The 22,426-nt window shown below is 40.7% G+C and overlaps 1 protein-coding gene across 18 annotated transcripts in view; it reads right to left on the bottom strand.

Annotated features, from left to right (window-relative positions):
* Crem (cAMP responsive element modulator) overlaps positions 1 to 22,426 on the bottom strand; it is a 69,594-nt gene that overhangs the window by 8,487 nt on the left and 38,681 nt on the right. For 6 of the 18 annotated variants that reach the window (XM_063253691.1, XM_063253692.1, XM_063253696.1 and 3 more), the window contains 4 exons: positions 15,592 to 15,689; positions 15,276 to 15,415; positions 11,365 to 11,553; positions 1,053 to 1,088 (listed from right to left, as the gene is read on the bottom strand). In XM_063253691.1, the coding sequence (XP_063109761.1) occupies positions 1,053 to 1,088; positions 11,365 to 11,553; positions 15,276 to 15,415; positions 15,592 to 15,689 (463 nt within the window). Of the gene's footprint in view, positions 1 to 1,052; positions 1,089 to 5,459; positions 5,906 to 6,278; positions 6,425 to 11,364; positions 11,554 to 12,611; positions 12,631 to 15,275; positions 15,416 to 15,591; positions 15,690 to 19,313; positions 19,432 to 22,426 lie in introns of those variants that run through there. The other 12 variants (XM_063253693.1, XM_023564662.2, XM_063253697.1 and 9 more) reach the window with 10 other exon arrangements.

Here is a 22,426-nt window from a genome sequence, read left to right as displayed (position 1 = left end):
ACTTGAACTTGTGACCTCCTGCCCCAGCATCCCCATGTGCTGGGACTGCAGGTGGCTCTACCACACTTGGCTGATGGTACACTTCTAATGGCCAATGAACAAATTCCATAATTCAAGTATAATCTTATTCATAAAGTACACTAGAAATATGTAGCCTCAGAGAATCTCAACTGGAGGAAATCTAACTGTCAAAATGTTTTATTATTGAAGCAAGTTGTAAAAGACTGTTTTAATGGGCCTCACTTTCTAACACTATCATGAATTCAGTAGTAATTTAAAGCAGGTTAGATATCAAGATCACACTTCAGAAAACCATCCCACATTCTTTGGTGACATATTTTTATTACTAGAAAGGCCACTTCCTTCCCTATTAGAAGTGTCCAAATTATTTCTTAGCCTAGCATTTCATTTTTATTTTCTGAAAATATACAGGTCATCAGTAGGGGCTTAAACATTCTGACTGGAGATAGATAATGAGAAAAATATATTTAGACACTGATTTTTTTGCAGACAAGCTGAGCTTTGAGACAAGCAGGGACAGTACATTTTCACAGTGCTTGTTCTGGAGAGGGTGCCCTGTGTGTGGTGTGTGTGTGTGGACACTGAGGAGTACTCCTGGGCCTTGGCACCACCACTGCCATTAGCAGTGTCTAAAATAAGCAGTCTTCCCTGCAGACGTATGGGGACGTCTTTAACACTTTAACATGGGAAGCATGACAGGGTGCAAGGTGTCCCCCAAGGTGGCCTTGCTTTATCAAAGGCATTGTTTCTAAATCTTCCCTTCGATATACTTTATATTCATCTAACAGGGCATTTTGAAATTTAGTGTTCTAATTATGATGTATTTCTAATCACTGAATTCCTGATACAAAAAAAAAAGTGAGTGTGGAGGGGGTAGGTAGATACAAATATTTCACGGGAAAAGAAAACTCCAGCTTGTAACTGGTCACTGACTTCATACCTGTCCCGGCAAGCTTTCATTCAACATGGTACTGTACGGCAGACAAGCATGGGGTTTGGAGGCTGGGTTCTAGTCCAGCTCCGCCACTTACCAGCCATGTGACTTGGGGCAAGTTCAGTTTCCTCATCTGTAAAACGGGGATACATGGTCTCATTTAATACTCACAACAACCCCTACAATATATGTCAGAGAGCTTAACACAGTGCCTGGCATGTGGAAGTCATTCAGCAAATGTTAGTTCCCCTCCTCTTCCCTTCCTTAAACTCTGAAAGACAATGTTCCGAATTATGCATATCTATATATTAGTTACAAGGCTTATAATATATATAAGTAGAATTTCCCCTGAAGTTTTTTTCCTACTACACTTGGGGAATCAAAACATATAGTTCTTATGCCTCACTTTGGGTAAAAATATGTCAAGAGAATATTCCTTTAGATGATAAGTTATTAAAGCATAAGCTACAGAGGAGAACCACAACCCCACAAGTCAAAGTAGAAAACAGACACAAGTATAGAGCTCAGGTTTTTTTAAACCATCTTTTTTTTTTTTTTAAAACCTATCTTAAGGGGCTGGGGATTTAGCTCAGCGGCATAAGTACCTGCCTTGCAAGCAGGCAGTCGTGAGTTTGATCTCCTGATAAAAATTTTTTTAAAAATTGAAAAAAAAGACCTACCTTAATAGATTTAAAACCAAAGCAATTTGTCAATACCTCAAATGATGATGATTTTTATTATTTATTTACGAGACATCTGCGGCCCTGAGTGTGATAACTGGGCAAACACACTTTTGTTTCCTGGTCATCTCCCGGCTTCCTACCACACCACCACTCCTCACTCCCAAATCAGCCTTGCCCATGCCTGTGCCTCACACTCTCAGAAACTTCCCTGCCCCATCGCTCCACTTTCTCCAGGGAAATTAATCCCATAGAACAATGACTGTGTAAGCACTGAACATTTCAAATTTGTTATAATTATTGTAACACATAAACCACATAGAGTTGCCATGAAATATCTTTCTGCTTTGAGAAATAGTTGACAATGGGAATTGTATGTATCCGAGGAATACAATGTGATACTTTGAGATATATATATCTCCACCCGTTACCACAACCAAGCTCAGTTACATGTAACCTTCGCAGGTTGTTTCAAATGATGCTAATTTCCTTCAACATATTTACAGGCAGCATATTGTGTGCTATTGTTTCTCATGTTACAGTTGCCTTTGTTTACCCACGTCAGGTGAATGCTGACAGCAAACAGTGTGGTAGGAACAGAACCAGAGCGGGGTGAAGACCCACACTGGTTCTGCCACTTGCAAACTCTGTCAGTTTGGCAGAGTCCTTTACCGGCTCAGAACTGCATCAGGTCCCACGCAGATGAGTGCGATAGCATCTGCCCCGTGTTCTTCAGCAAGGCCCACCCTGACTTCGCTTGTATTTCCTGCTTCCTGCGTCACTCGCAATCTGACAGCTCCTCTGAAAGCACTTCCTTCAGTTTGTATTTGTGCTTATTTGTAACATGAAGTGATTTTCTTATATTTTAATTTTTACATCAATTCAAAGTTTCATAATTATATTATTAGGCACTGTATTCATGCAAGAAAATCAAATGGGGCAATGTAAAATAAATATCTCAAAGTATATTAATTTGTTTTTCAAAAATAGAAAAATAGCATAATAGCCTTTGAAATTTCACCTTCTACAGAGCTTTGGAGTTTTACTGAAACTTCAGGTAGCTAAGAGACTTGTTATTTTCACTTCCAACCTTATTATATCTTGCTCTGTTACCATATTCAAGAAGATACACTATGGATATTCACTGTTTTTATCATAGATTTTAGGATTCTGTAAGTAAATACTGCTAAAATCTGCCAGAGATTTAGCTCAGTGGCATAAGAGCCTGCCTGGCAAGCATGAGGTCATGAGTTCAATCCTGGATACCAACCAACCAAACAAACAAACAAAAAACTGCTAAAATCTTTTCCAGACCAGTCATGCATGGTAAGAACCTAATTTTACTCAAGTTCATAGTTTTTCCAACTCTAAATTGTAGACAATCAGTAGGTCATAAAATCAATGTCATGGTTCAAGAATAGCATTTTTAAAAGAAAAAAAAAAAACCTATGGGTGTTGTATTTGAAACTAAATCATGATATAAAATGCTGCCTTGCCAGGGATTTAGCTCAGCAGTGTAAACTCCTGTGTGGCGAGTGTAAGATTGTGAGTTATCCTCGGTACCAAAAAAGTGAACAAAATGCAATGCTGCGTGTGGCCAAAAACTCTCCCAAACAACATTCTAGATCAAGTCCCTTGTTTACCAATACTCAGCCAGGACTGAGAACCCAAAAGCCTGCTTCTGAAAGCCTCTCAGCTACACTTTGAAAAATCCCTTAAATCCTGTGCTCTTTTGGGTCTTAAAAAAGAAATGAAGCTACACACCTGCAATCCCACAACTTGAGAGCCTGAGGCAGAATTGCTGAGTTTGAGGCCAGGGTGGCTCACAGTGGCTCACAGCGAGGCTACACAGTGAATTTAAAGACACCCTGAACTACTCAGCGAGAATCTGTCTTTCAAGAAAGGAAGGAAGGAAGGAAGAAAGGAAGGAAGGAAGGAAGGAAGGAAAGAAAGAAAGAAAAAGAAAGAAAGAAAGAGAAGGAAGGAAGGAAGGAAGGAAGGAAAGAAAGAAAGAAAGAAAGAAAGAAAGAAAGAAAGAAAATAAATTCAGCACTCAGGAGGCTGAGGTAGAAGGATCATTGTGAGTTTGAGGCTAGTCTGAACTACATAGCGGGGGGGCCCTATCTCAAAATGACAAAAAGGGCTGGGATGTAGCTCAGTGGCACAGCACCTGCCTGGCAAGTGTGAGGTCATGAGTTTGATTCCAGTAAAAAAAAAAAAAGAAAGAAAGAAAAGAAAATTTGTTTTTCATTTTTAAAATAGCTATTCAGATAGCATTGATTCTGTTAGATTTTGAAAAACAATTCCAAAAGCATAATCAAGGCTTGTGAAAAAAATACTCTGTATTGTTTAACATTTTTAAGTTTTAAGGATCTGGAAATTTTTAAATTAAAAAGGGAAAACATGCATAAGTATTATTGGTAACACTGAAAATAACTTCATCAAGGATGATATGTTCATTCTATCAACATACATATATAAAAATGTTTTTTAAATTTTATTTAAGGAGAAAAAAAAAGCAGAGAAAGGGTACAAGTTATACAGATTTACAGAAAAAAATAAACAGTAGGAAATCACTAGTTAATGGATTACATATTGTCATCCTAGAAATAATTGTTCAAGTCACAAAATTAAAGCTTGTAAAGTGGACATTCCAACAGTGAGACTGCAAACAGTTCCGTTCAATGATCCAATAAAACTCAGTGATATCATTTTCTATCTTATACACTTAAATATACATGCAGTTATATCGTTTAGAGCACTTTCTTTTCCTCTCTTTTGTACAATGACAATTACACATATAAAAATGTTCTTTTAACTTATAAGCAAGCAATAGTTGAAAGTTTAGGGGGCTGGGGATTTAGCTTAGCGGCATAAGCGCCTGCCTTGCAAGCAGGCAGTCATGAGTTCGATCCCCGGTACCCATAAAAAGGAAAAAGACCAAAACAAAAAAATAGTTGAAAATTTAATATAAATATTTATCTCAAACATTTGCTTTTAAATATATCTGGTATTTTAAATTATTTTATTGTATTACTGATTTATGCTTAGACAAGTCAAATAGTGAGTAGGAATTAAAGCTAGTTGAAAGAAAAATATAAACAAACCACAGAAAGTACATGTATGCAGAGAAATGCTTTTTGATTCTAAGAATCATGACATACAATATTTGAAATCACTTTAAAAAGTTATGTGTCTGGCACAAATTATGTCAATGACAATCCTTAGCACTTCTATAACTTACTTCACAGAAACTTTACTGAACAAAAAAGCTCCTAAGACAAACTTTAAAACAATTTAATGCAGTTGTACTTGCTCAAGACAATGGAATATTCCAACCCAGTAAGAGGGCAGACACCACTAACCAAAGAGCTAAAGTGATGAAACTCTAATGACCATTCATTCCGAAGTCAACTGCAAATCCAAAACTGGGTTACAAATAAAACCACTGCGATAACAATGTTACACCACACAAAGGTCACTAGTAACTAAGTCTTGCAAAATCACTTCTTTTATAACTCAGAAAAGCCACCCACATCAAGAACATTCATTACAAGTTTACGCAAATACCAAAGGTTGGGAAAAGACTAGAGACGAGCACTCCCCCGACTGGGCAGTAGGGGGCGCGCTGAGCCCCGGGGTTCTCACCCTGGAGCAGCGGCCCAGAACTCCTTAGCTATATTTAGTCCACTTGTCACCACGCACGTGCAGAGCACTGCATCCGGAGCCACGAGCTGGCCACTGCTACGCTGGCCGGACACCGAGTTCCACTCATCAAGCACTGCCCGTGTTGCCGGGTCCCTCCTCCTCCAGCACAAACTTACCTCCTGAGAAAGGCTACGCAAGGCCGGCCAGAAGGCCACGCAGCCTGGGGCGATCTTGCAGATAGGGCTGCGGTGAGCTAGTTAACCACGCTCCGCCTGGCAGCGCAGGGCGCTTGACAAAGCAGAAAGGAACTGACTAAATCACAGCACCACTCAGGCTGACGTCAATGTGCAGCTCGCTAGGAGTTTAACTTTTCCACTTCCCGGCTGAAACTCGATTCCAGGAAATGTAATGACGTCAGCCCTTTGAATTCAATTAGCTGAGGAACAGACCACTTTAAAGACAGGAGGAGAGAGGTGAGCGCAAGACTCCCGGCAGCGGTTTCTCCAGGGCTGCTGGCAGCTGCCTCCCGGCACGGCAGGGAAATCACGAGCTTAATGGTTTACAGCATAAACAGTACATATGTTTAACTTGTTGCTGGATTAAATTTGCAACAGGTTGCAGATGAAATAATAGCTTATTTTAGAACAGCTGAGAAGGGAGGGGGCGGGCGGGGAAGGAGGAGGTGCGGGGGGGGGGTGGGGGGAGAGAGAGAGAGAGAGAGAGAGAGTGAGAGAGAGAGAGTGTGTCGTGCGCGGAGAGGAGGAAAAAATGGGGGGAGGAGGCGTGCCTTGGCTCTGCAAACCATCTGATACTAAACAAAGAAGCAATTACACTAAGATACCTTACCGAAGTGAGCTGAATACACAGAGAAACACTGAGAGAAACTTCTTGCTTCTGACTAGGAAATGCGTTGAAGCTCGCAGAGGTTCTTAAGTACTTTTATAAACTTCAAAAAAGTCTGCGGAACGAATTGAAACCCCCTTTTCCACTCTTACCTGTTTCATCTCCAGTTACAGCCATGATGGGCTTCTGCATACAGATTGGTGTTGTTTCTCCTGTCACTGTGCAACATAAAGTGTTCCCAACTAGCGGCATGTGCAAGATAAGTAGCAGCACTGACATCACAATGACATCACTGGCCTATCACTGCCATCAATTTGCTTTGTCACCGAGAAGCTCTCTGAAACCAAAGGCCCTATAAAAACTCTTCCTGTAATAAACCATGTTACACTGCTTTTTTCTCCCCTTTTTGCATAGAAATCTGTTATAGATGAGCTCCAAGTTTTAAGAAAAAAGTCTCTTTCACATTAAAAGCTACACAGTTGCCTCTTTTGAGGCTACTTCTTTATTACTGCTGTGCTCAGGGTTTCTAGGTAAAAGGGACAGGGTGAACCCTGTGTATTTCTTATAACTCCAAAGAGAAAAAAGTACTTGAAGAGCTAAACTTCGTGCATTTAAGAAAACTCCTGAAGAGCTGGGGATTTAGCTCAGTGCGATCCTTGCAAGCATGCAGTTGTAAGTTCGATCCCTGGTACCAAAAAAGAAAACTCCTCATAATTAGCACAGAAATGCTGGGTTTCACACTCAGTTCTACATTTACCAAGCGAGAAATATTTAGTCACTTTTGTTCGCTTTTATCTTCATTTGCTATGGCATCATAAGAAGCAGCTACTCATAAAGTGACAAAAAACGTGCTGTCTTCACTGGAAGTAAATACTACAATTTTTAAGTCACTGTGCCAGTATAATAGGAGTTACATCTTAGTTTTTCAGAATTATCAAATTGTAAATTTGCAGATATGTGACTTTCCCTGTCTCAGAAAATAGAAATTTATGATTCAATCTAACACATTCTTTTATTTGCTAAAGTCCCTTGAAGAGTTTTATGATTTTTAAATTCACAAATTATAATTATTTATAAAATTTTTAAATGTCAAACTTTATTTGGATAATTTAATGATTCAGAATGTGAGAACTGGATCACTATAGAAAATTTAACAACAGTAAGGTTGGGGACAAAGCTAGCAAATGTTCAACAGTATAACAGACCATAGTCTGGGAAAAAAATTATTTGCATTGCTACTGAGCACAAATAAGGGCCAGGTCAGAGACCACCTGCTTTTCAGAGGGTTGTACAAAGCCTGTTGCCTCAGATGGTCTGAATTCAACCTGAAGGACATGTCCCATATTTCCACTTTTTCAATTAAGCATCCTACATAGTGCCAGGAATTTTACATTCTGGTCCTTAGCGAGTGACATGTCTGGAGGGACGTGGCACTCCTACACAGGGGCCTGGGATTTCAGTGAAGATACCTGGAGCCAGAAAGCCTGCAGCTCAAGCTAAATATCAACCGCCACTGGGAACTCTGTTCCACCCAGCTGTGCCTATGGATTTAGGGCCAGGAGTACTCTGAGTACATTTTGTTTAAATTTCTGAACATTCCATTTTGTTTTTGTGTTAATGTTTCTTTAAATTGGCTTGTAGGTGCTTAATAAAATACAGTATTAATATTTAAAAGATAAAGGAATTAGTCCTCAGGGAAAAAAAATCAGAGGGGAGTTGGTGGCTTAGTTGTTTACTGCTATTCATAAAGTTTTAAAATATTCCCTAGACTACTTAAACTTAATCACCATATGGAAGAAACAGCACTTTCTCAGAGGAACGCTGCTTTACTTTCATTCAGTGCATGTTTAGTGGACATTTCTCACATGCCAGGGACTGTACTAGGCTTTGAGGGTCTTCTCTGAACAGAACTTAAACCAGAAGACGCCCGGCAAGTGCACTGCCTTTCTGAGAGGCCAGTGGAACAAACTCACAGGGTCGCCTGAACCGGCAGGAAGCCTTCCTGGAAGAGGCGCTGCCTTGGGATGAACCTGCAATCAGAGCACACAGCCGGGGGCGTGTTGGGTCAGGCCCGAGGGAGATCCTGGCCTGGGCAAGGAGGAAAGCTGTGGCCCGCTGCAGGAACCGAAAGAAAGAGCTGCTTAACGGAGAAGGGAGAGGTCAGAGGCCAGTAAAAGGGCAAAGCCAGCATCCAACAAGCATTTGGGCCACACGAAGGATTTCAGACGTTAGCAAACGCCAGGCTTTCGCTCAAGGGTCTGCGCAGAGGCAGACAGGATGCTACCTGCTACCGAGTGGACGCTGGTGGGCCCACCTGTCCCGGAGGGCTGCAGGGTTCCAGGGTGGAGCCCCTTGAATGGGTCCAGTGTCTTTAGAAACCAGGCCCACAGCACTCCTTCGCTTCCCTCGCCCCTGATCAAACAAGAAGCCCAGTCTGTGCACAGAACGGAGCACGGCCCGCTGCTGGCCCGCTCTGGCTGTCTCCCTGCACATCCCAGCCTCCAGGGTGGAAAATAAATGTGCGCGGGGGAAGCCACCCAGCCGCACTTTGTTCTAGCAGCTCACGTGGATGAGGACACAGGTTTGGATGTAAACTTTAGGGACGCTGGTCTCAACCGCACACCTGTGTGCTGTGGGAGGAGAAGCAGTGGAAACAGAGACTTGGCGGTGAGCAGCAGAGTCTCGGGAGGGTGGCAGGAGATCAGGGAAGGAGCCTCAGGGCTGGGGGTTGGGAGGGCCACGCAAGGCTTTGGGCAGAGAGGGGAACCAAGACTAAGGGACCCACCTGGCTCCTGGCCTGAAGCCACAGGGGGCAAGCAGGCCACCAGTGAAGTGGGGAAAGCCAGGCAGAGAAGGGGAGGGAAACGGAGCTGAGGAGACAGGTGGGATGGGAGGCATCACAGTCCTCAAAGCCGCGGGAGGGGAGGGCGTCATCCAGGATCAGTGAAGGTTAGGACTAGGGTACGGAATGGAGGCAGCAACACAGGGTGGGACAGAAGCACCGTGTCTGGGGTCGGCAAGATGAGCAAGCCCGCTGGCCTTGAGAGAGGGAGAGGGAGAGAGAGGAGAAGGAAAACAGAAGTATGAAATGTCAGACGGAAAGAAATAAAATATATATATATGGTATAAAGGTATCACATTAATTCACACAAGCAACAGCATGTTATTAAAAGTAATTACAGTTTAGCAAATAAAGGATCAACTTTTTTAAAAAGTATTACGTCTCTAGACCAGTAATGTAACAGAACACTAAGGTGTGGTACATAACAGCAGCAGACACCAGAAAGCACTTGGGAATAAACTGAGCACAACAGAGCATGGAGGGGAAAACACAAACTGTTAGAAGAAAGATAGATCTGAATGAATGAGGTATCCAGGGTTTGTGATAGGTCACATTAACATTATAAAGGCTCCGGCTCTCTCTAAAATCTATACCTGAAATACAACCTCATCATTGGCTTTTATTTTATCATTATTATTGTTACTTAGAAACGCAAGCTTTACTCTAAACACACATGAATGGTTCACAAATAGCTAGATTAACATTTCCAAAAAGGACAAAAAGCTGAACTTGTCTCATGGCACAGCAAACAAGGACGATACCGGCATCCAGAAGCAGCAGAATGGAGAACTGGGTGTGCTGGCACGTGCCTGCAATCCTGGCTACTCAGGAGACTGAGGCAGGAGGACTGCACGCTCAAGGCCAGACTGGGCCAAGTTAGGGAGAAGTGTCTTGAAATAAAATTCTGAAAGGGTTGACATAATATTAGGCCAATGCTTGCTTGTGGGTGAGGAGCTGGGTAAATCTGTCCATCCCCGCCCATCCCTGGTACCCAAACAAATACACAAAAGAATGGTGAGAACAGACTTCTGAGACAGCTCCAAGTACATATGAGAACCTATTTTAAAATTAAGGTTTCTCATAAATTAAGAAAGGAAAAACCGTTGGTAGTTTTCACACACAGAGAAAAAATTTAAAATGGATCCCTGACTTGACACTACAAGAAATAGATTCTAGATGGATTAAGAACCTAAAACTAGAAAGTTCATAGAAGGCAGTATAAAAAAATAACTTTATGACTTATGTAAGAAAATAAGTTCAAAGTACAAAATTTACATGTATACTATATAAAACAAAAAATTACAAAAACACTTATTTGTCAAAGAATCAATTTGTAACTATTCCTCAAGATTATTCACTTGGACATTTAGGATTCATGATGTTGGGAAAAATTAAACAGGTGGCTGTAATTTTACTTTAAAATAGTATGAATTTGTTTGTTTGTTTGTTTGGTACTGGGGATTGAACTCATGACCTTGCGCTTACCAGGTAGGTGCTTGTGCCACTGAGCTAAATCCCCGGCAAAATAGTATAAATTTTTACTTCATAATTATCACTACTTTATTTCTTCATTCTACTAGAGTCCATATAAACTTCCAAAATACAGAACAGTAACGCTTATTAACCACCAACAAATTTATCATCTATAATCTTGCTTCCTATTTGCAATACTTGCAAACTAAAATAATTGATATTATTTTCCTTAATATTAGAGCTATGAATCCTAAGCAAATGGACCCAGAAGAACAGAAGTAAATGATTTTGAAAGTGCTAGTATAGTTGTAAGCACAACTGAATGGAGTTAAAATGATACACAACTCAAAATTTAATTGAAATCTTAGGAAACCTTAAAAAAACCTTAGGTTACATCACAGTTATTTTATTTTGCTGCCCTCAGCTTTCATAAGACCTAGAATGAATTCCTCAGACTCATGCTATCAAAAATAAAAAACCCAGTGTTTGTTTTTAAACAAGTGGTCTTAAATTTAGGCTTAAGTGTAAATAGCTGGGGAAATGCCCGCATTCAAGGAGTCATGGGCTGCATACTTAAATCCTCAGAGAACAGGAGATTAGAAAAATGTTAGGTACATTTATGACCCCCAAATAGGCTATTTGCTTAATTTAAAAATCCATTTATATTTCCACTTTTGCTTAATTTAAAAATCCATTTATTTTTCCATTTCCTTTCATTAGAGCCAGTAAAACCTTGAGTAGTTAATATCATACAAACTACTTAATTTGCTTAACAATTAAAATACCTTTTCTCCAAGCCTTTTCAAAGGGCCTCCCCCCAAACACTACCTCATGTGTATTTTATAAAACTACGAAACCACCACCAACGGGTATGACGTACTAATCTACAGCTACTGTAAACGTATTAGAGTAATAAAATATACCTTGAACAACAACCTGGCTGCCTGGGACAAAGAACTGCTGGGTGCCATCAGCTGCCTGTGCTGCGTACTGTACAATCGCGGCACCTGGAGGAGCTGCTCCTGAATTTGTCATTGTTAATGCCTGCAGTCCCTGAACACCTTCAGATCCCGGGTTAGAAATCTGGATTGCTCCACCTTGGGCGATAGCAACTTAACAGAAAAAGAAAAGAAAGATTAGAGAACTTCTGGTTTCATTTCCAATAACCCTATATGGGGAGAGCATATGGCGGCTATGTGTTACCATTGCTTCTCGTGCTTAAGTTACTTATCCTTTAACACTGAACTGATAAAGAACATCAGCTTTGTGGAACAAGAGTTTTATAGAGCTTACATCACTTGAGTTTATGTTATATCCAGAACTTTTTGATATTCCTAACGTCTGTGGCATTTTCCTCTTCCCCAGAAACCACCCAACTAAATTAAGCGAAAGAAAAGAGGAGGAGACAGAGTCTAGATTCTTGGCCTTCTCCATTCTCTTAGATGTTTTTAGTTATAAACAATATTCCTCAGAAATGGTCAGTAAAATTTCCACTGAGCAATGCAATTAGGAGTTTGTACCTTTTTTTGGCCAATTACTTTTCTGATTTATCAGTAAAAGAAAGTGGCTTTCAACATATAGCATACAGTATACCATATATTTTGGTTTTAAAGCTCACACCTACAAAACTGTAATCTTCATCTAGGTTAAGATAATCCCAAAACTTAACATGTTAAGTTGGAGAGGATCTAACAAGATAACACTACTGATGGAATTAACTACAGGAGTAGCAATAAACTTCCTTTAGCACTGCAATTAGCTGGTCATGTTTAAAGTTCACGTATTAACTTCAACTTTCAAAGGAATGATTAAAATTTTGTTTAAAGTTTCACTAATAGACAGCTACTTTTAAAATACTCCAGAGGTCTATATACTTAAGCATAAAGATAACAACAGCACACTTTAGTTTGAGCAGTGGAAATCAATCAGAACCAAGGATTATTTCTTTCTTTTAATATCAAGTATAAACTAGCTAGCTGGACTTCACAATGAAGATTTTTAAAAACACACCATAAGAATAACACAATACATACAAATCATGGCAAATATACTATATAACAGTGATTAAAATATACTCTGAATTATGCTCAAATCACTTTTAAATGATTTTTAAAGTTTTCATTTTTTAGGGTTAACATATTAATTAAAAATTTTTGAGACAAGATCTCACAATGTATTTCAGGCTGGCCTTGAACTGACTATAGAGCCCAGGTTGGTCTTGAATTCACGGTGATCTTCCTGCCTCAGCCTCCCAAATCCTGGGATTACAGATATGTGCCACTATGCCAGGGAGGGTTAACATTTTTTAAAAGTTTTCAGCACAGACACACGTGCTGTGTTTTAGTTCACTGACAGCGCAGTTGCCAGAAACTGAGCAATGAGCTGCACTTCAGCGGTGCCCAATTGAGAAACTGATGGGGCATCACTGTGGTGGGCGTATCCTGTGATTCACAGTCTGTACACACATCTTCAATGTCCAAAGATTTCAAGGGTCTCAGCACTCCGCCCTCACAGTGGAAGACTTAAGGGAGAGATCTTACTTATTAGGGAAGTCCAAAAAGATAAGAGATACTTGCTTTCTTGGATTTTCGTGGCTGGATGTAATGAATTTTGTTTGTTCATATATTTTAATTTTAATGTGTTTGTTTAGCAGATAATGTGTTTGTAGGAGGTCATAGAAACAATGTTTTAGAAACATATCTAAAGCACAAAAAGCCTAGCACAGAGTATGTGCTCAATAAAAAAAATAAATGAGCGGTTTAATCTCCTTGTATCATAAACTCATGGGATGTAGCTGTAAGAAGGGCCTGGAAAAAAAATAGCCAGGATCACACTGTAGGGGAGTAAGTTAAACAGCTTACAAAATCCCCAACTTCGTATGTGGCAACACAGATAAATTTCCTTCAGTGCAGACCCCTAGTTCTCACCCGGAAGTCCACATTTACTCTGCTCACTGCCCCTCAGCGCACACAGGGAGGTCCAGTGCTGAGCCGGGCTGGGAGCCTGCACCCAGACCAGAAGGAATAGCAGCAGTGGGCCTGGCCGGAGGGGGACACCGATGGATGTGAATGCAGCCCCAACAGCAGCCTCCGTTTCTGTCCCCTTCACCTGCTACCTTCATCTGCCTCCACACGAACCCCAAATTGGGCAAATTAAAGTATTCCCATTTCAAAGACTAAAACCTGAGATGCAACAAGAAAGCACTGCATCAATGAATTTAATGTTTTTAAAAAAGCATTGTGATCAATGGATTACCAAACAGAAACAGGATTTCTGCCCACACCGTCTGCAGCTGCAATGTCCACTCAACCCATGTGTTCCCACTGTCTCGAATGCTCGGCCAGTACTTTAGGGAAATTAACCTACGGGGTCCACGTCCTCCTTACCTTACCTGCTTCTGTGAGAATTCCTAAGCCACAAAAGCCAAAGAATGTCAAGAGTCTTTGGGGTCACACCCAGAACATTGAGAGGTGTTAGCACTACTCAGCAATAACTACAGTATGTCCCTTGTCATGACACACTCAGAAAATAATACAGGGACACCCCTCAGGGTAAACTGACGCAGCTGCTCAAGGCCAAGACTGCCCAGCCCCTCCAGGGGCTGAGAGGTGTGAAGGTCTGGGACCTGGTGCCATATTGCAAACCAGCTGCCAGAGCAAAGTATAACGATAAAGCACATTATCAGAGCATCACAGTGAACACTTCAAGTCTAACTCTGCAGGAGGGGGTCACGGGGTTGTTACCCTAACACCAACTTCAAACAGGTTCATTCAGCATCCCCAAGAGGCCATGGATTCATTATACCCCAGTTTTCATGGGTAGCATCACAGATGCTTCCCAAAAATCAGCAAAGGAAAATTAGTTTCATAGTTTAATACTGCAAATCTGTCACCACAAGAATATTCTAACCTCCTCCCACAAAAAGAAAGGCTACATAAGATCTTCCCACAGATGAAAGAAGAGTATAACTTGTCTTAACAGCCAGGTTTTAAAGACTTGAGACATTTCTAGGTATTGCTACTTTTTAAACGAAAAACAGGATACACCTAAATCTTGACACCTTAAACACAGAACTTAATAGCACATATATTTCAGTGCCAATGTAGCTTTTTCCTCTGTCCACTCTCCTCCCCTTTCACACTGCTTTCCAGCTCTCACTTGTTAACATTTTTATGTATCAAACATTCTTCACTTTGGAAAAAAACTAGTGCTTTAATTAGAGCAAAAAGCACAGAATTAAAAGGCCATTAAAATGCACAAGACTAAAAGTGAATGTATCTGTTTATTTAGAGTTTTCAGTGCATAGAATTTCAAATAAGATCTATCCAGTTGCAATAGTTTTAAAAATTAAATAATTTTTCATTCTATTTTAGAAAAAAGTACAGTACATATTAACACAGAAGGTAGCAAAAACATTATTTGACTTAAAACATAATTTAGAAAACATGTACCTGTTTTAGATTAGTAATATATTGGTAACAAAAGCAACAAGAGTGGGAGACAAATATGTTTGCATGCAGCATAAAGACAACAGAAAACTTTTTAACTTTTACTTGCAATGAATCTAAACATATAAACAGAAAAATATTTTATTTTTACTCCCAAATTTTCTTCTATATTCAGCAATAAAAATTTTTACTTTTCAAAAGTATATCATAGATATCAGTTCAGATTTGTCACTGCTTTGGTGTGTACTTTTCACTCTGTGATACACAGTTTAGGTAACAAAGGCCCATTTTAAAATGGAACAATGTATCACTAACACCCACATTGCTTCCTATAATCGGAGAAGGCTTAAGCTAGTGCTGTATGTAACAAACTGCCGCATACATACTGTATTGCCCCGTGCTAGTCTGATATATGCTAGTTGGTACTGCCATGGTGGTGATGTTAGAGGGCCTTCCTCCTTCCTCTGACTTCTCTTCTTCAATTTTGGGAACACCAGGCACATCAGAGGAAAGTTCATTCAGTATTCTAAAACATAATTTAACAATACAAGTCATTAAGATATGTGAAGGGGCTGAAGACAGAAAGAAAACACATGAACACACATATTAAACACATACTAAAAACACATGCACAGTTGCTTTGATCTTAATTATTCTACCTTTCTGGGGAAAAAAATTCAGTAAGAAAAGTCATTAACTCACCTGTAAGAGGGTCTTCGTGAAAGGATTTCTCTATGTTTATGAGAATCAATTACACCTTCTGAATCTGCAGACTCATCTGTCTCTGTAATTGTTGCTACCTACAACACAAAAGTTTCTGAAAGGCATCATAAAACACATGATTTCCTTCCTCACCAAAAACCTGGTGGCTGAGGTTGTGGTGTCCAGCTTGGAGCCAGGGGCTGAGGCACAGCCCAGCCATGGGTCACAGTGAACCTGCGCTATGGAAGCAGCTCACTACCTGGCCTTGCAAAGGAAACACTCATTCTTTTTTTTTTTTTTTTTTTTTTTTTTTTTTTTTGTCTTTTTCATTTTTATCGGTACCGGGGATCAAACTCACGACTGCCTGCTTGCAAGGCAGGTGCTTATGCCGCTGAGCTAAATCTCCAGCCCCTGGAAACACTCATTCTAACATTTAAGTTGTCAAAAAAAAGTGTGGTTATGCTATAGATAATAAATACTGCAGAAATGCAATGGAAAGAGTGGTTCCAGCAGTGTGAACAAGCCAGGGACAGAGGCAGGAAAATGACCCGATTTCAATGCCCTCTTAGGGCATCGAGACTGGCTTGAGCAGGGTCTCAGAATCCGGCATCGGACAGGACCACCAAGCAATGGGAACTTGTGCAAACAAGTCCACAAACCAGGTTGGTTAAAATTAGGATTTCCATTACACAGAACAGGTTAGGCTTGATGGTGGCGGGTGCTGAAAATAAGAAATTTCAGAGATATATCAGAGTTTTCAGCATGATTTCATTTTTCAAGTCAAGTAGGAATACAGGAACTTATTAAGGAAAGTCAGAAAACAAAAATAATAAATACGTAATGCATGCTGTCAGCGTACACAGCTACTTAATTCTGAGGCCCTTAGGGTAGCTGACTTTATAAACCTTATTTTACTTAATATTAAAATTATATGAGAACTTGATTGAGGGGACAATGAATAATTTACTATAATATCAAGAATCCAAGCAAAAAGGCTGAGGCAGGAGTATTCGCAAGTTTGAGTTTAATCTGGGCAACTTAGCAACTTAGCAAGACCCCTGTCTCAAAAAAAATGAAAGAGGTAAGGAGGTAGCTTAGCTGAAAGCCTTGGGTTCAATCTCCAATCACATGCATGCATGCATACATACAAGAATATGTAGTTCCCAAAGAACAAAGATGTGTGTACACAGCCACCTATATATACGACTATACACACACACACACCCCACTGGTCATGAACACCCACACCAAAGCACACACATTCAATGAAAAGAACTTACTGGCTGGGGATTTAGCTCAGCGGCATAAGCTCCGGCCTGGCAAGCAGGCAGTCGTGAGTTCGATCCCCGGTACCGATAAAAAGGAAAAAGACAAAAAAAAAAAAAAAATGACCATGAAAAGAACTTACTGAAAAAAATGTTGCAGGGCCAGGGATTTAGCTCAGTGGCACAAGCGCCTGCCTGGCAAGCGTGAGGCCATGAGTTCAATCCCTGGTACCAAAAAAAAAAAAAAAGGTTCTTGCATTAAACAATGCGTCTCATTACTAAATACCACTTACACGGGGCCATCACACAGCATCACATGATCACCACACTTACTCACGTGAAGTAGCCTATCGTGTTACCCATCTTAGAAAAGTGGAAACTAAAGTTTATGCACAGAGGGGTAAGTGGCCGGCCCACTGTCCAACAAGTAGAAATTCTACAAGATGCTCCTAGTAGAGTATTTATCCCTACAAAGACAAGTCATGCACCTGACAAAATTTAAAACAGGTCCATGGAATATTTGACAATACTTTCTTCCAGTTTCAGCCAGGATGCAACCAAGTAGAAATAGCTGCATCCCAAGAAAAGCCCTAATACAAAGAAGGGCATAAAAACACAGTTGTTTCAGGGGCTGGGGATTTAGCTCAGAAGCATAAGCACCTGCCTTGCAAGCAGGCGGTTGTGAGTTCAATCCCTGGTACCGACTATCGATTCATCACCAGGGCCAGAAAGAGTTAAAACACTCTTTGAATAAGGCTCACCATCGGAAAGACAGTGATGAGAATTATTTCCTACACTTCTGAGCAACCAAGATGCCTATGCTGAAGGTAACCAAGGCTTTAAAGTGTATGAATTACTTCAGATGTCGTGTTGCAGCACTCAATATCATTTTTTGATAAATTGTACTCCAATGTGAAGGTAAAAGGTAAGAAGACATGTTTCTCTATTTTCCTCAGGTTTTTTGTCATCTGTTAGGTTCAAATAATTTCAACATTTAAAGTATAATAAAGGTCAGGGATATAGCCCAGCAGCACAAGTGCCTGCCTGGCAAGTGCAAGGTCATGAGTTTGATCCCTGGTACTAAAAAAAAAAAAAAACACAAAAAACAAAAACAAAAAAAGTATAGTAACAAACTGACCTTAAAAGGGAACCAAAATAAGTTCAGGAAACAGGAAAAATTTGCCTTTAGAAACGTAACTTAACAAATTACATCTATTGATCAAAAATGTTTTTTTGCCTTCAACAAATATTAAGAATTGATGACAAACCTTGATACAATAAATAATAACATACATCTCTGGCTCACAACCACAATACTACTCACAGCAACACAAGCCAAGGTTTAATCCAGGAGGAATATATGACACATAAAAACAACACCCACATGAGGATAACAGCATGGTGCCTTTAGGCTGGGGTGTGGCTCATAGTAGAGCTCATGCTTGGCCTAATGAGGTTCTGGGTTCAATTCCAACACCAAAATAAATGAGGACATGCATACATATTTCCTAAGGGTTACAGACACTGCATTTAAAGAAAATTTCAATCAATCTCCTGAGTATTCATGAACACACACATCAGAACTGTAGCCTTTGTATTGTGTTAATGGATATCGCCTCCTCAAAACTCTTTACATATTCTTAAGCACCATTGAAGGGCTTTGTTAAAAAGTAAATAAACAAGTAAATCAGAGCTTGAACACAGAACCACCTGAAGAAGACGGGAGCCGCTGCTCTGCCAATCACTCCTGCTGTGATCGACAGGCTGACGACACTCCGCCTGCTTTGCCACATCTGTGGACCTAACGGCACAGTACATGCCACACAAAGAAATTCCCCCAATTATCCGTAGAAAACTTGTGTATAAAGTCTACATAAGGGTGCTAAGTGAATTAGTACACGAAAAAATTAACATCATTTGTCAAAGACAAATCACCCAGGAAGGAAGCACACCAGAACAGTGTATCTGTGAGCTGTGACGGGGTGGTGTGGATGATCGATTCCTGCACTCTGTTACAGTATGGCCGTGTACTAGGGTCACAGACAGAGCCTCTCGCGATGCCTGACCCAGCTACAGAAACCTGCAAAAGCAATCCTTGCTGAGGATTAAAGCCGGACCTGTTCTCAATGTTTTGGTCTAGTTTTAAGAAGCAGAGCCCAGGGGCTGGGATTTAGCTCAGCGGCATAAGCGCCTGCCTTGCAAGCAGGCAGTTGTGAGTTCGATCCCCAGTACCAAGGAAAAGGACAAAAAAAAAAAAAAAGTAGAGCCCCCAGCACTTGCAAAGCCAAAGCAAGGAGACTGCTACAAGTTTGAGGCCAGCCTGGGCTATGTAGTGAATTTAAAGACAGGTTGAACTATCTCATCTCAAAAAACAACCAAAAAAAGTACTGTCATAATTGGTCAGCCTCTCTTCATTTTGCTGCTTCTGAGAAAGGACAAACAACCTGGGGTACTTACCATGCAGACGCGGTCCCTGTCCTGGAACTGTTATTCCCGGGTGTGACAGAGAGTAAAGAACCCATGCTCCTCACTGTTGGTGCCCATGCTTGGGTGGATGAGAGTGTTCGGAGCACGGAGTTCTAAAGCAGTTAAACTACCTCACACTACTAACAGTGAAGCCCTTCAGAGGTCAGGGGATAAACTACCTTCTCTAATTTCTTAGGAGAAACTAGAGATAGAATATAAATCAATGAACTATGTTTCATATATGACAATTCTAGTACTATTTCAGATGTGAGCTAATTCTATCTCTATACTCATAAGGACAAACCCCCAAAATACTTATGCCCCTATAACCACAAAGACCCCAGACCAAAGAGATTCTAGGACCTTTTAACACTAGCCCTTAGTGTGTTTGGTCCAGAGAAGGGTCCTGTCTCAAAGTAGGGGTAACCTTCTGGTGCTCCTCCTCTCTCCAAGATGGACAGCTCCCAAGCAGAGAGCCAGTGAAATCACTTAGCTTTGGCCTGGGAGAGTCACCTCACCTCCTAGCTCTTCCTAACTCTCCAGCACTTTCAACCCAGAACCCTGGCCTTAAAACCTGCTAAGCCTGTTTAGTCAACAGTGTCTGTCCTGTAAACCAGGGTAATTTTATTTTTATTTTAAAGAGAATAAAATCAAGCAAAATAAAATAGAATAAAGGCAAAACAAACCAAACCAGTATAGGTGACACAGGACTTCAAAACAATATGAAATCAACAATGATTACTATGCCTCTTCAAAATAGCTGCAGATAGCTTCAGATATGGCAAAAATCAAACAAAACAGAACAGATTAGAATAGAACCAATAAAAACAAAACAATGAATGTAATAAAGGACTACAAAACAAGATAATAGTAAATCCAAAATGGTACCATAATATATCTTGCTATCTTTGAAAGAGCTAGGGGCTGGGGATTTAGCTCAGCGGCATAAGCGCCTGCCTTGCAAGCAGGCAGTCGTGAGTTCGATCCCTGGTACCGATAAAAAGGAAAAAGACAAAAAAAAAAAAAAAAAAAAGAAAGAGCTGCCCATGCCATTGGATGTAACAAAACCAAAAAGAACCAAATAGAATAGAACCCAACCCAACAAAACACTGAAAATGATACAGGACTTCAAAACAAAATAATAGGGAATTAACAACGGCTACCACCTTCAGAAGGAGATTCCCCATAGATGCTACACTGCGTACCATGATCCTCTGAATAGATGATCAGACTACTGGCCCTAGATCTGCAAAGTCAGTGAACACCAGATACCACAAGCATCAAATCGCATTTCACCTCAACAGCTCTGGTTGCAGTCTTGTTTCTCTGGATCAGTTGGTCACTTGGGGAGTGGGGTGAGGAGTGGCTCTTGTTTCCCAGCACACATGCTGGAAGAGGCTGGAGTCTGGCTGTCCCTCCCAGCAGCCCCCGCATGGCACTGATTTGCAGGGAGGGCTTGTTTCTTGTGAAGTTTTGTTCTCTTCCCCAAAAGTCCATGAATAAGCCACGGTAATTTTAGAAACTGCTTCGTTTTGCTAAGATTCACTTTTACGACTTGCTCAGAACATGCAAAGACCTTGGAAGTGAGAAAAGTCACCAGTCTCTATCACCAGTGGTACAACCCTAGGATCTTAACCGATTTTTGAAGGAAGCATGTATGTGACCTCACTTTTAATAAACACCAATGATGCAGGGTGTGGTGACGCATGCCCATAATTCCAGCATTTGGGAGGCAGAGACAGGAAGATCACTACAAATTCAAGGCCAGCCTGGATTACATAGTGAAGTTTAAGCCCAGCTATGAACAACACAGAGAGACCCTGTCTCCAAAAAGCAAGCAAACAAACCAAAACAAAATAAATCACCAGTGATTTCTAACCTACTTTACTGGTCTTTAAAACACTTATTAAAAACTAGGTTTACAAAAAAAAAAAACAAACAAAACAAAACTAGGTTTACACCAAATAACTAGCTGGGCCCGGTGGTGCCTGTAACCCAGGGGAGTTCAAGGCCAGCCTGAATTACAGTGAATTCAAGGCGACCCTGACTACACAGTGAGACACTGTTTTAAAAATATAAAACAGATAACTAAAATTTACATCATCAAAAGGTTAAAACCTGTTTTCCATGCAAGAGAAAATATGTGTCGAGCATCATCCTAGGTGCTCTAAGGTAGACAGAAAAATTGACCAGACTGATACTTACAAAGCAATAGATTGCCAAATCCTACCAGTGATGGCGAACTTTTTAGAGACTGAGTGCTCAAACTGCAACCCCAAACCCACTTACTTACTGCTGATGCTGCAATTAAACCTGAATACTGAGGTTTTAGTTTAGGCAAAACTACTTTTACTTGAAAGAAAAACAATTACAGGGCTAGCAGTGATATAAACAGCCTGCTGGGTATGAGTGCCACAGGCTTGCCACCACTGCTCTACTAACAGCCGTGAACATCAGGGGTACAGAAGAGAAAGCTGAGCAAGGTAGGAAGGCTTCGGGGAGAAGCCAGAGCCTGAGCCAGACTCAAACTCAGCCTAGGTAATGTTGTTACAGGCAGCTGAGTTAGTTAGAACTATCATAGGCAGTCAGAGGAAGCTGGACAGAGGACCATGGTCTGGTGACCTTGGGGGAGACACACACCTCTTGGTGTGGGCCAGATCTCAGGACAGAAGGCAAAGCAAATGCAGCCATTTGTTAAGTATATGCAGCCAAGGTTAAGTATAACCCATAGGGATTAAATCTGGACCACATGAGAAGCCAGAAGTCAGCATTCCAATCCCCTATAGGAGGAGCCACTGTTCCCTAAGAATGCCAGCTTTCTACAAGACTCGCTTCCCCATTTGTTCCCAATTTAATCAATTTTACCTGAGCTATTAATCTTATTGGTTGATCACAGTCCTGTCCCACCTTTATCCACTTTGCAAATTCCATTTTTTCCTATCTTTGAGCCATCTAATCTTATGCTTTTGCTCTATAAAAGTCCCTGGAAAAGGCAGGGTCCTTGGTAATCCACTCAGGGTCCCTTCTGTCTCTCTTCAGACAGAAGTTTTCTCTCAATAAATATTTCTGCTTTTAACCTCTGTTGTTCCTAAAACTCATTCTTC

The sequence above is a fragment of the Cavia porcellus genome, unplaced genomic scaffold, assembly GCF_034190915.1.
Source record: "Cavia porcellus strain 051 isolate PalLab524CR breed Dunkin Hartley unplaced genomic scaffold, mCavPor4.1 scaffold_7, whole genome shotgun sequence".
Lineage (NCBI taxonomy): Eukaryota > Metazoa > Chordata > Mammalia > Rodentia > Caviidae > Cavia > Cavia porcellus.
The sequence above is the reverse complement of the archived record's forward strand: the minus strand, read 5'-3'. Positions and strand labels throughout refer to the sequence as shown.